The 12,262-nt window shown below is 35.9% G+C and overlaps 1 protein-coding gene across 1 annotated transcript in view; it reads left to right on the top strand.

The window, feature by feature from the left end:
- Window positions 1–6,588: 6,588 nt before the first annotated feature.
- Window positions 6,589–12,262, top strand: part of syne1a (spectrin repeat containing, nuclear envelope 1a) — a gene marked incomplete at its 5' end in the record, with an annotated part of 116,274 nt that continues 110,600 nt past the window's right edge. Inside the window, 2 exons of the mRNA XM_084432556.1 lie at window positions 6,589–6,694; window positions 8,426–8,487. Of these exons, the coding sequence (XP_084288682.1) occupies window positions 6,589–6,694; window positions 8,426–8,487 (168 nt within the window). The remainder of the gene's footprint in view (window positions 6,695–8,425; window positions 8,488–12,262) is intronic.

A 12,262-nucleotide genomic window follows, 5' to 3' on the forward strand; every position in this document is an offset into this window, starting at 1 on the left:
AGCATGTAAACACTTAATCTGATTAAAAAACAAAACTGTGCAATGACGTAGAAATTGCATTATGACGTACTCATCGTCTATGAAGTGGACGAGGCATTGGACTCTCGTCCACAAAAAGCTAGTTTTGGGCGCTGGAAGGGCCATTTTTACTGTTCACTTCAGTTTGTTTGTTACACAAAGTTATTGTATGACTTAAGGAGACTCAAAATACACTATATAAGTTATATGAAGTGCTTATTAGTTTTTATTTTAGTGCTTTTAAATCTCGAAAGCTTCACATCTCCATTCATTGTAAGTGAGTGGAAAACAGCGACTAGCACATTCTTCAAAATTTCTCCTTTTGTGTTCCACAGAAGAAAATAAAATATGGAATAACATGAGTGTGTGTAAATGACAATATTATGTTTTTAAAATATGGCATTCTCCACATGCACAGAGAAAGACATAAAGAGGCACATGGAAGTCATCCTGTCCAGCCAGCTCTCTCTCTATTTAAGGCCACTTACAGCAATACTGGCACAATGCCACACAGAAATAGAGCAGGACTGAGAGAGGGAGAGAAATGGGTCAGTTCTGGCACTCTGCCACAATAGCTGTGTAATGATGTGCCAGATATGGCAGAGAACGGCCCATTCTCTACTGACCAACACGAGTACAGACGGTCACCTTGAACGCTTTGGAGCTGTGAGCTCCTGTGGATGCGGTCCTCCTCCATCAGTGTCTCCCTCATCTCTCGCTCTCTCCATTCCTCCACACAGACTCAGCATTCTGTTTCAGCTCTGAGCTGCACAAAGACGTAATACAATAGAGGTGCAAACACAAAACAAGGTGCCGTAGGTCAGCAAAGAACAAAACAGTAGCAGTGTGCAATAAAATTAAAGGGATAGTTCACACAAAAATGTAAATTCAGTCATTATTTACATTCCAAAACCCTATGACTTTCTTTCTTCTGTGAAATGCACACAAAAGGAGAAATTCGGAGGAATGAAGTCGCTATTTTCCATGCAATCGCAATGAAATTGGACTGGCTTTAAGGACAGTGGTCATTTAAAAACAAGCTATGAGTGTGTGTTTTTTAAGCAAAACGCATTAACACAAATTAAGAATATGGCCTTTTTTTAAACAATTACCTGAATTATATATTGAGATTTGCAGGCTTTTAGGTCCCACACGTGTCTTTTCCTGGGCTCACAGGAGGCTGTCACTCATGACATTGTAATCTTGACTCACTGCCAGTCAAAGTGATGGATCACAATCACTGGGGCGGCACCCACACAATACCGGGGGAGTGTCTATTAGACATGATCTCTGATTTGCTAAATGAAAGAAAGCCTTACTGGAGTCAGAGCCTCTTATGGTCAAGTGTGCATTAACATCTGTATGACAACTGGGGAAAGTGTGATGACCTGATCTAGTCATTTTAAAGGGAAGTGTGTGTGTGTGTTTCAGTAGTACAACAGTAGATACAAAATATCTGTCCAAACAACACTTGATGTGCAGACTGCCATTCAAAGGTTTAGATTGGAGTCAGAATTGTTTTTATGATTACTTTGAAAGAAAATAATACTCTTGTTGAGCTATATGCATTAACCTGTTTAAAAGTGACTGTAAAGACATTTATAATATTAAGAAATATTTATATTTCAAAACAATCTTTTCCTCAAAGAATTCTGAAAATCACAAAATATATATAAAAAAATATGCAAGAATATTAAGCAGCACAAATGTTTTCAATATTGACAATACTTGAGCACCAAATCAGAATATTAGAATGATTTGTGAAGGATCATGTGACACTGAAGACTGGAGTAATGATGCTGAAAATACAGCTTTGCCATCACATGAATAAATTACATTTAAAAAAATATTAAGATGGAAAACATTCATTTAAATTGGAATAATATTTCACAATGTTACTACTGTTTTTACTGTATTTTTGATCAAATAAATGCAGCCTTGGTGAGCAATAGAGACTTCTCTCAAAAACGAGAGACAACAACCCCAAACTTTTGAACGTTAACATAAACAAAAGACTATTAAACGAAGATAGTATCTTTGAAATTTCCCAATACAACAAGTTTATAAGTTCTAGTCCACAAAAGCATGGGGCATCCCATTTGTTTTAGGCTTGAGAAGGGTATTTTGCAGCTGCGATGGACTATTGCCGTAATGAGACGAGGGACTGATTGATTGCCAGTGACAGTGATATTGAATTGGCTCTTGTGCGACCGACACACACATTAACTGTTGTTAGATTGTGTTTAACTCCCATTTAGTCAGCAGAAACAGCCGTGACACTTACAATGGCCTGCAGACAGACGTTACTGTCTTATCTTTCAACAGCAGGTTGACCTTTACTTTACCTTTTACTTGCCTCTAGCAAGCTGTGTCAAATACTGAAGGTCACATAGGCATCAGTTCACCTTCGGAAGTAGATAAGATCTGCATTATTGCCTGATTTGTGCCGTGCGAGTGCACCTTTGATTTCTTCAGTGAAGTCCAAGACAGAATGTTTGCTCTTTTGATAACCCGAGTATGCAAATTCTCAGCCACTATACTTAATCAGTGTGTCTACGATTTATTAGAATGCAGACCTTGTACAATAAGACTGATAGAGTGATTCTCTTCTTTCACATAATGTGAGTAGTATATGTGGGCATGGTTCAGAATTCCTCAAAGTGGATGAAAAGATTAGCCTGTCTGACCTACTTCTGCCCTGGTCCTGACCACAACATCATTTCATTACACAAGCCAACAGGAGATCTTTTAACACTCTTCAGATAGCATGATTGGCATCTGCTGAGAGCTAGTGCTCACTCTATCAGTGGCTTTCTTTCTTTCTTTCTTTCTTTCTTTCTTTCTTTCTTTCTTTCTTTCTTTCTTTCTTTCTTTCTTTCTTTCTTTCTTTCTTTCTTTCTTTCTTTCTTTCTTTCTTTCTTTCTTTCTTTCTTTCTTTCTTTCTTTCTGTCTGCTCTTTTTCTCTCTCTGTCTATCTCTTTGTATGTCTGTCTGTTCTTTCGTATTTCTTTTGTATTTCTTTCTTTTCTTTTTTCTGTCTGTCTGCTCTTTTTTCTTTCTCTGTATGTCTGTCTGTCTGTCTGTTCTTTCGTATTTCTTTCTTTCTGTCTGTCTGTCTGCTCTTTCGCATTTCTTTTTATTTATACATTTTTTGTAACTTTAGTTTATTTTTTCATAGTTTTATTATTTTTTATTATGTATATATATATTTTTTTTATTATTGTTGTGCTGTCAGGATAAAAGCACTTGATTAACATAAAAATAAATGAAAGTATATATTAAAAATAAATGTTCAAACAAATATATAAATACATATGAACCCAAATAAACTTAAACTGCTAAGATATGATTAAGTGATTGACTGAATTTTTTTTTTTTTTTTTTTTAATTTATTGTTTTCTGAATATGTCTAGACACTGTCCAAATTTGAGGTGTATTGTGTACACATTTGTCCTGGTAAGAGCATAAATCTTCTGAAAACCACAGGAGGATGTTCCCATTGTTGTAATCATGTTGAGTTATTCATAAAATCATTTGTGTCTTTGGAATGTAATTAGTAATGGTAATTTGGCAGCATTATGGATGGATTGGTGCCGATGCAGAATTAGTCCCATTTGAAGGGTTCACTTGTGTAAATGGAAAAGCGCTCAAGGCTTCCGTTATCAGTGAGGGTAAAGTGCTAATAGCCACACTCTCTGGTCAGAGATATAAACAATGCTGTATGTGTAGAAAGAGTTGTTGCTATAGTGATGAGGGAATTGAGCAATAATGGAAAAGAGTGTCCTTATTCACTATAGCCTAAGTGAAGGAATAGAACAGTTTAGGGCTAGGGGAACGTTATGGTTAGTTGTGATTTAGTTATAATTACTTTTCTCAGTTTTGCATTATTAAAAATAGGTAATTCTAGTCAAACGGAGAAATACACAATTCTCCCTCTTAATTCATAAGTTGTTTAATTACATGGAATTCACAAAATTCTGAAAGTGGGATTTACAGAAATTCAGCATGTTCTACAAATTTCCATAAAATTAAATTAAATTAATTAAATCTAATTATATATAAAAGAACAAATTCAATATTTCTGTCTGCATGACATATAAAGCCTCCAAATTAAATGTTTAAACTTTCAAACAAGGTTTGTCAAGCTGTCATTCAGTTACATTCAAGTTTATCTTGACAAACTTTCCTTTCTTTGTCTTGAGGAACATTTGAATTTCTTTAAATTTAAGTTAATATAAGAATTCTGTTCAAATTTGATAGAATTTGTAATTTATTTGTAATTTAAAAGACATTTCAATGAAATGCTGAATGCCACACAATCCTTGAGGCACACATTTTTTTAGTTGATCATTATGTGTACATTCATAAATAAAAATAAGAAATAATTCATTGGCAAGCATGAAATAAAACGTCTCTTGGGAAATCAGCAGGTAGCGATTACTAGTGTTAAATTTACAATTTAGTGAGGCTGCACCACTGCATCTATCAGTGTATATTAGTTCTTGAGTTTACCACTAGGTGGTGTACTGCCCTTCTTTCTTTCTTTCTTTCTTTCTTTCTTTCTTTCTTTCTTTCTTTCTTTCTTTCTTTCTTTCTTTCTTTCTTTCTTTCTTTCTTTCTTTCTTTCTTTCTTTCTTTCTTTCTTTCTTTCGTTCGTTCGTTCTTCTGTAAGTGGAGTACTGCCTTTTTTGAGCACTAGAGAGTGAGACCCATGAGGTTAGTTGATAGCCTTAGGTATTAGGCACACCAACCCCGCATGTTTGTACTCTAACCTCTGCAGATCTCTAGTCCAGAATAGCCCTCAGCCTTTATACAACCTTCTTTTAGTAACTCCCATGTTGAGAATGAAGGCTTTTCCAAAATGCTGTCTTTTTTTTCTTTTGTCTTTCTCATGTGGATTTTTCTTTAGCCTAAAGGAGCTCTTACAGTATCACCTCCATATTATATATATATATACAAAACTAAACCAGACTCGCCTGTATAGACAGTAATATAGATCAAGTCAAGTCACCTCTATTTATATAGCGCTTTATATAATACAGATTGTTTCAAAGCAGCATTTTGGCACCATTTTGGCTGTTGTTCGGTGTTGATTGAACACTAAAGCAGTTCTGCAAAACAGATAATGGATACATATATTTTATTCTTAGTTTTATGTTATTAAAATAAGTCAGTGTTTTTTTTCAAGGCTTGTTTTCTTTAGTTTTAATGGTGTTTTTGGTCAATGCACTATGCAGTTCAGGACCACGGACAGAGACTCGTCACATCCACGGCAAAGCATTGTTGTCTGCTCAGATTATGTCAAATCATCTGTCATTAGAGAACATTAGCCACTATAACTATACAAATAATTTATTGTGTTAACATTCTTGTAGTGTCCCTTCACCACACACAACATCTTAACTGTAACTCTTTCTCTTTGTCTCATAAGCACTCTTAAATAAATACATGCATGCGTATACCTGTCAGAGATTTTCATTAAAGATATTGCAAGACAGATTGAGAAGAGAAGTGAAGATAACTGGAGACTGATAGCATATGACAGAGGCCATTTGATATTAATGACTTCCATCATTAAAAACCCTTTGGGAGGAGACGAATAAAAGAGAAAATTATACCCATGATTAATGAAACTATCATAATTTTAAAGATTATCATTCTCCCCCGGCTTTTCATTTTCTCACATCTTTATTTTCAAGAACCTGCAACATTGGTGCGGTGTTAACTTTCGCGATTCTTTTAGTGTATAAAATATTTATTTTATGCATCTCAAGCCTGTACTACATTCTATAATTATCATTTATTCGAATAGCATGTTTGTTTATAGCACAATGTGTCATAAAAGTCCCCATCACATCTCAATAATGCATCTAGCAGTGTAGGGCTGTTTGTTTTGTTTGACTGTTCTAGGAGGTTTATAAAGCCACTGGGAGCGGTAGATCAGATCGAGCAGTGTTTTCAGGCAAAGTTAATCAGCTCAGGCAGGCAGCTTTTCCTGAACCGCAGAATCCAATACATTTTGTGGGAGGAGAGAGAGAGAGTTCAGCTGATCTCAGGGAATTTCAGTGCCGAGCACGTCCTGCCTGGTCCAGTCTTTAAAGAGTGTGCTTTGCAGGCTATATGACTCACAACACATATACGCACACCACTCCCCCTCCCCTCATACGCTCAGATGTGTGATGACATCACACATTCCCATACAAACGATTGGTTGGAGGCATAAGGGGAATTGTTCCTGCAGAGAGTGTAAAGACAGAGATGCTGAGACCGGTGCTGCACACATGCACACATTCCCCACTCTTTTTTTTTTTGTTGCATAGGAAGGACATGGACAGGACATTTCCACTATGATTACTTGCGTTGGATGGTGAGAAGGAAGTAGAGACCCTAAAAAAAAGGTGCATGAAGGCTTTCTTCTGCAACGACAAGAAACGGATCAGAATATTTAGGAAGAGAACAGCAACAGCTTCATAAGAGGGTGGTTGAGAGTAGTTGACCCTGTGCAAGACCTCTGATCGTCACAGGTGAATGTGCTCTTCATGGACTTAAGATCACAGAGGCACTGTGGGAATGGAAGTCAAGGGCAAAGTGACAAGACGATGGGAGGATGTAGCTGCCAAAAAGAAGTCTGGCACGTCCCTCAACTTAGTGCCAGGGGTTTATCGACACCTGCGTGGTAAGAGATTGCAGTGCTCGTTTAGAAATGCATCTGGTTTCAATGATAGACATGCACTTGTAATTTACATGTGTTTATAGGTGTACAATACTTTGTTAGATATGCATATTTAACCAGCTTTTTTTTTTTGTGTGTGTGCATCTATGATTTTGACTCAGAAATTGCTCATTTTACAATTAATCACAAAGAAATGGCAACGAACACAGTGAATTAAACTTGAAATTTTGAAGTAGAAAGACTGAAATAATATAACAGTGTACACGTGTTAATGTTGTGTTGTCGAGTATTTTTGGGAATAACAGGGTCATCTGTAGGGCATCCCGTGCACACATGTAGAAAATGTTCAAAACAGCTCAGCAGGTTCTTGGATGCAGTGTGGATCATTTCTGACTGCGCGAGAAAGACAGTCGAGGAAGTGTTGATTAATCCTGGTGGCTATTTTGGAGATTTAATTAGAAATTAGAAGAAAAATTACACCTGGCTATAATTATAGGTACAATGGAGACATTTTGTGGGTGTATGTGTTATACAGTGAGTTTGCATCTGTGTTTCCCGCTCAAAGTCACCCTGTCCTTATGATGGTGGGCTGGGCACACACTTACACTCATACACACTGTAATACACACACATGCAGCTGCAAATCTTTTCTATTGCCAATGCCATCTATCACACTCATCTTCTCATCAATATTTGATTCCTTTAGCTCTGAAATAAGCTTGATCGAACTATTAATTCACAAAATACAAGATTTTTAGCACAAATGGCACTGGCACATATGGTCTGCATTATGCATGAGCCAGGTCCCCTTTTTAACACACACACACACACACACACACACACACACACACACACACACACACATAGTGACTGGCTTCAGTGTAATCCATCAGACAGTGCTTTCATTAAAGACGCTGGCTCTGTGTCAGTTGTCGTCTCATGCTGATATAACAGTTAGGAGAAAGGATATTACTGTCACCTTGCAGTTCAGAATCAGGACTGAGGCTTTTGTTTAGAGAATGACATATTTATGTTGCTTTCATTTGCTTACAGGATACAGTAGGAAATATCACTGTGAGTGAGCTTGTGAAAATTGGGTTTTCGTTTGCACTGTATAGAGAATGGAAACTGTTGCCCACCTATTTAATGTTGTCCTGGATCCCAGGCTATATTTAAATATTATATTTGCAACTGTTATGATACCTATTATATTTATGTTTATGAGTTTGGTAACTGATATGCATAACCGATATGTGATTAATTGTTGTATTTCTGCTTTTTGACACAGTAACATCTAAAAACAAATCTCTAGACACAATAATGCATTGTTTTGCAATTAATTTTAATCATTGTTTTAATGTGTTTTGTGCTATTTTGTGCATTGTTTTGTGCTTACTGATATGTTTAAAATCCTGTGTGTTGCTCATATGAGAATGAAAAATGTTTTCATGTATATTAAGTGTTCATGTAATGCATAAGAAAGTTACTTATAGAGAAATTTACTCAATCAATGGACTCAATAGTAAAGAACCAAATAAGTATAAAAGTGTAAATATTGGTTAAAAATTTCTAAACCCTCTATATTTCTAAACCTATATTTCAGACAGAATAGCCAAGAACCGAATTTTATTGTGATTCTTGATGGATCTTACAGTAATGTATCATGTTCTGTTTAAGATTTAAGATCTGTTTTGTCAGGATTCTGAAGTGTGTTGTGTTTTGTCTTTACTTTAGATGAGCAGGAAGCTGTGCAGAAGCGAACTTTCACAAAATGGATCAACTCTCATCTAGCAAAGGTGAGCCGAGTCATGTGAGGTTTCTGAACCAACATACATTCATTCATGTGTGCAAGAAAATAAGCACTTGAATGTTAACCACCTCTCTCCACACTGCAGTTTTAATCTGTCACAAGACCGGTGGCACAAGTCCAGGTCAAACATGAACATACACTTTAATCTCCTCTTTAGATTACTGCCGGTACAGTCAGTCTGCTGACAGTATTTACCTAGACAGCTATGTAACACTACAACATGTAATATACTTATAATATACTTACAATAGGGCTGCTTTTTGTAGCATTTGAAAACAAAAATGTGAAGGTTATAATATTATCTATAAACACTTTTCGACTCATTAATTTATCTGTTAAAACATATGTCATTTGAGCTGTAAAGTTGTTGCTATAATTCTAAAATACAGCTGTTTTAGGGGTTTAGCTGTTTGATTAAGCTTGTATTTAACCTGGAATATTCATTTAAATCATTTCCATTATCACAACAGGGACATTATTAAAAGCTTCCAGAGAAACAGGTGCTTGTATAAACACAAGCACTTATTAGCTATGATATGCATGTAATAATAGCTTGATGCCTTATTGATTTGTGTGTAAAGACAAGAGTGACTGGTCAAGCCGTTTTTAATTAGCTGCCACTCCAGATAATTCCAGTGTGATCACCAAGACCTGACTTGGCTAATCTACTGTGACGAGGAGCAGGAAATTCATTTGAAATATTAATCTGTGGGGAATACGTATTTTGTCCACACCAGCGCCTCTCCAGAGTAAAATGTTAACCACAGAAGAGTTGACATTTGTATGTTATTTATTTATCTGTTTGGTCATTATCATCTGTCATGGACATATTGGACCTGTCTGTTAGAGTTGGTGGTGAGATTCATAGCATCGGTTTGCTTGAAGATGACAGTTAGAGTTTATGCTCTGATTATTTCACTGACAGGAATCCTCAGGTTTAGTGTTTCCACGCCTATTTAAACAGCTTCTGCATGACAGGATGCTTTCTGGAAATTTTAAAGCATATTTACAAGCAGATTCCATGTAGGCCTGGCTTATATTAAATTAATCTTATTTCTCAGTTTTTTTTATACTATAGTGTTATTTTAGTATTATTATAGTATTTGTTACTATTTTGAATTAGCTTTCATTTTTCTATTTCAGTTTCATTTTAGTAATTTTGTTATGTGTTTTTTTCCAAATTGGCTTTAAGATATTTTTGTTTTTGTTTTAATTTTACTCATTATAGTACTTAAAGTTATGTATTTCAAATTTTTTAAGGTACACTATGTAAATCTTGGCCCACTAGTGGTTAAAAAACAAAACGGCATGCATTTTGCGGAAGAGCCTTTTTTTGGTTGTGCTTCAGCTGTGCGGATGAATATGACCCTTCACATTAGATAATGCTTTACAATTTACTTTGTTAGAGAGCTACATATGAACATTCATCTGTTCAATAAAACACTTTCCTCACCTGTTGAGTAATAAAAACGCCATCTCCGCAATCCTTTTACAACATTTCAAATCCCTCAGTTCCCTCCATCTCCAGCCAAGCCAATGTTGATTCTCGTTTTATTACGAGCTCTGTCGCGTTCTCTTTTTGCCTGCAGACTCTCCTCTGTTCAGTATTTGTTTAAAGGGGTGGTATAATGACCTTTTCACAAGATGTAAAATAAATCTCTGATGTCTCCAGAGTGTTTTAGCTCAAAATACCCCACAGATATTTTTATTTAGCATGTTAAAGTTGTCACTTTTTGAGGGTGAGCAAAAACGCACCGTTTTTGTGTCTGTTCCTTTAAATGCAAATGAGCTGCTGCTCCCAGCACAGAAGGCGGAGCTTCAACAGCTTATGTCCTGAACATTTTAAAAACTTTTAGCCTTTTATGTTCAAACCGGAGTCAGACAGAGCTGGAAAGACTCAAGAAGAAGTGACAACATCTAGACAACATTTCTGAATGGTGAATGTGTAGTTATCTTCTAGTCATTGATTAGCATATTCTGTCATGACTCATGATAATCAATAAATCGCCTTCCCGGGGCGGCTTTATGTAAATTTTAGGGTTAGTGATGTCACTATTTCGCAAATTTTCACTATTTACAGATATGACGAGACGCATGGACGAGTGACGCATGTACGCAATTTCCCACAAAAAACGTCCCGTTAGGTCAAAATCTAAAATCTAATCTAATATTATTAGGTCTATAATATATAAAATATAACACTTATGGTATAATAGGCTTATTGTGAATCAGGACAAAAACACATTTTAGAAGAAATATTGATTGAATTTTTTTTAAACTTACAAAAGCTTTGTTTTGCTTTATTTCGATTACTGAAAACAGTTTTTAATAGTTTTATATGTAGTTAACAATAATAACTCTGATGTATCATGGAGTGATAGTTGATTGGTTAATTAGCAAATTGGTAACATTTCAAAGCTTAAAACTTAAGCTGAATCCGGCTCAGAAATCAAGGTTATCAGTGGACTGCATTGAAGAGAGATAGAGAAGACTTGGAACTTGGACGTGCAATCTGATTGTATGAAAAAGATGTGACACGATCCTATTGCTTCAATAGACACGAGACTTTTTTCATGAAATGTGTGTGCAGGAAGGACAGAAATGGGGATTGTCTCATTAAAATTGCAAATATATAACTGTTTGAACAGATTCTACAAGCGTCAGAATCAATTACATTGTGTGTATCATGTAAGTTCAAATAATTTGTTCAATAGCTGAACACCACCACACCATCATAGACTCCCGCTGTTCCCACTTCTTTGCTGGTGCCCTTTAACCTCATCCCACTGCTGAATGAGGTTGCCTTGGTGACGGCACTCTCAAGTATTTGAGGGAGAAGTTTGAGAATGCATGTGCCAAATAGGAAGAAATATGACTCTTATAATTGTTGACAGGATGAACATACAGTAGACTGATACACTGAAGTGAAACTGTGTGTGCTATTTTAGTGATCACAAGCATGTTTAGAATTGGGTTTCAGGTATTTCTCTACCCTGCCACCAAATCACTAATGCAAATGTGATTTTCCAGCTCTATAATTCCTAGCCCAAAGGCACCGGTTTAATTCTTAGCATGTAAGATAACACAGAATGAGAATTACACACCGTCTCTGTCTCTCCACTCATTCCTTTATAGAAGTATCAGAAGATATTAGAGGATGCACACACAGGTCCATGATAGATAATGAAATGTAATTAGGTGTGAACACAGTAAATTAGGTCTGTTAGTTCCAAGTTTCAGTAGTGAGTGATTGAAATATTGCAGTTGGGCCTCGGAGCCTTTTGTACGTTGACTTGAATGCCCACTGGCTGCTTTTCATATTACAGTCATTTGCAGAGTTTGCAGTTATCAGTGAAGCATTAATCCTTGAACAGGTTCCTGCCCTAGAGTTATATAAATATAGGAATATATGCTTACTATTATCATTGCCGTCTATGCTGTTTAAACGGATCAGTGAGTAATGGAGTGTGTGTGTGTGTATATCATTCTTAAAGGAATAATTCAGCCAAAAATTAAACATTCATATTTCTCACCTTGATGTAATGTTCCCTTTTTCGTGGAACACAATTGGGAGTGGTTTTATGAAAGAATCTTTCATCTGAGCCAGATCTTTTGAACGAATCAGTTGATCATAGTGATTCATTTAAGAATCAAACTCTGGAAGTCACTGGATGGGAAGATTGTAATTGATTCATTTCTGTTTGTTCTCATCATAAGGTATGATATGACTTTGGAAGACTTGTGATATAGCTCAGTAATTA

The sequence above is a fragment of the Rutilus rutilus genome, assembly GCF_951802725.1.
Source record: "Rutilus rutilus genome assembly, chromosome: 15".
Lineage (NCBI taxonomy): Eukaryota > Metazoa > Chordata > Actinopteri > Cypriniformes > Leuciscidae > Rutilus > Rutilus rutilus.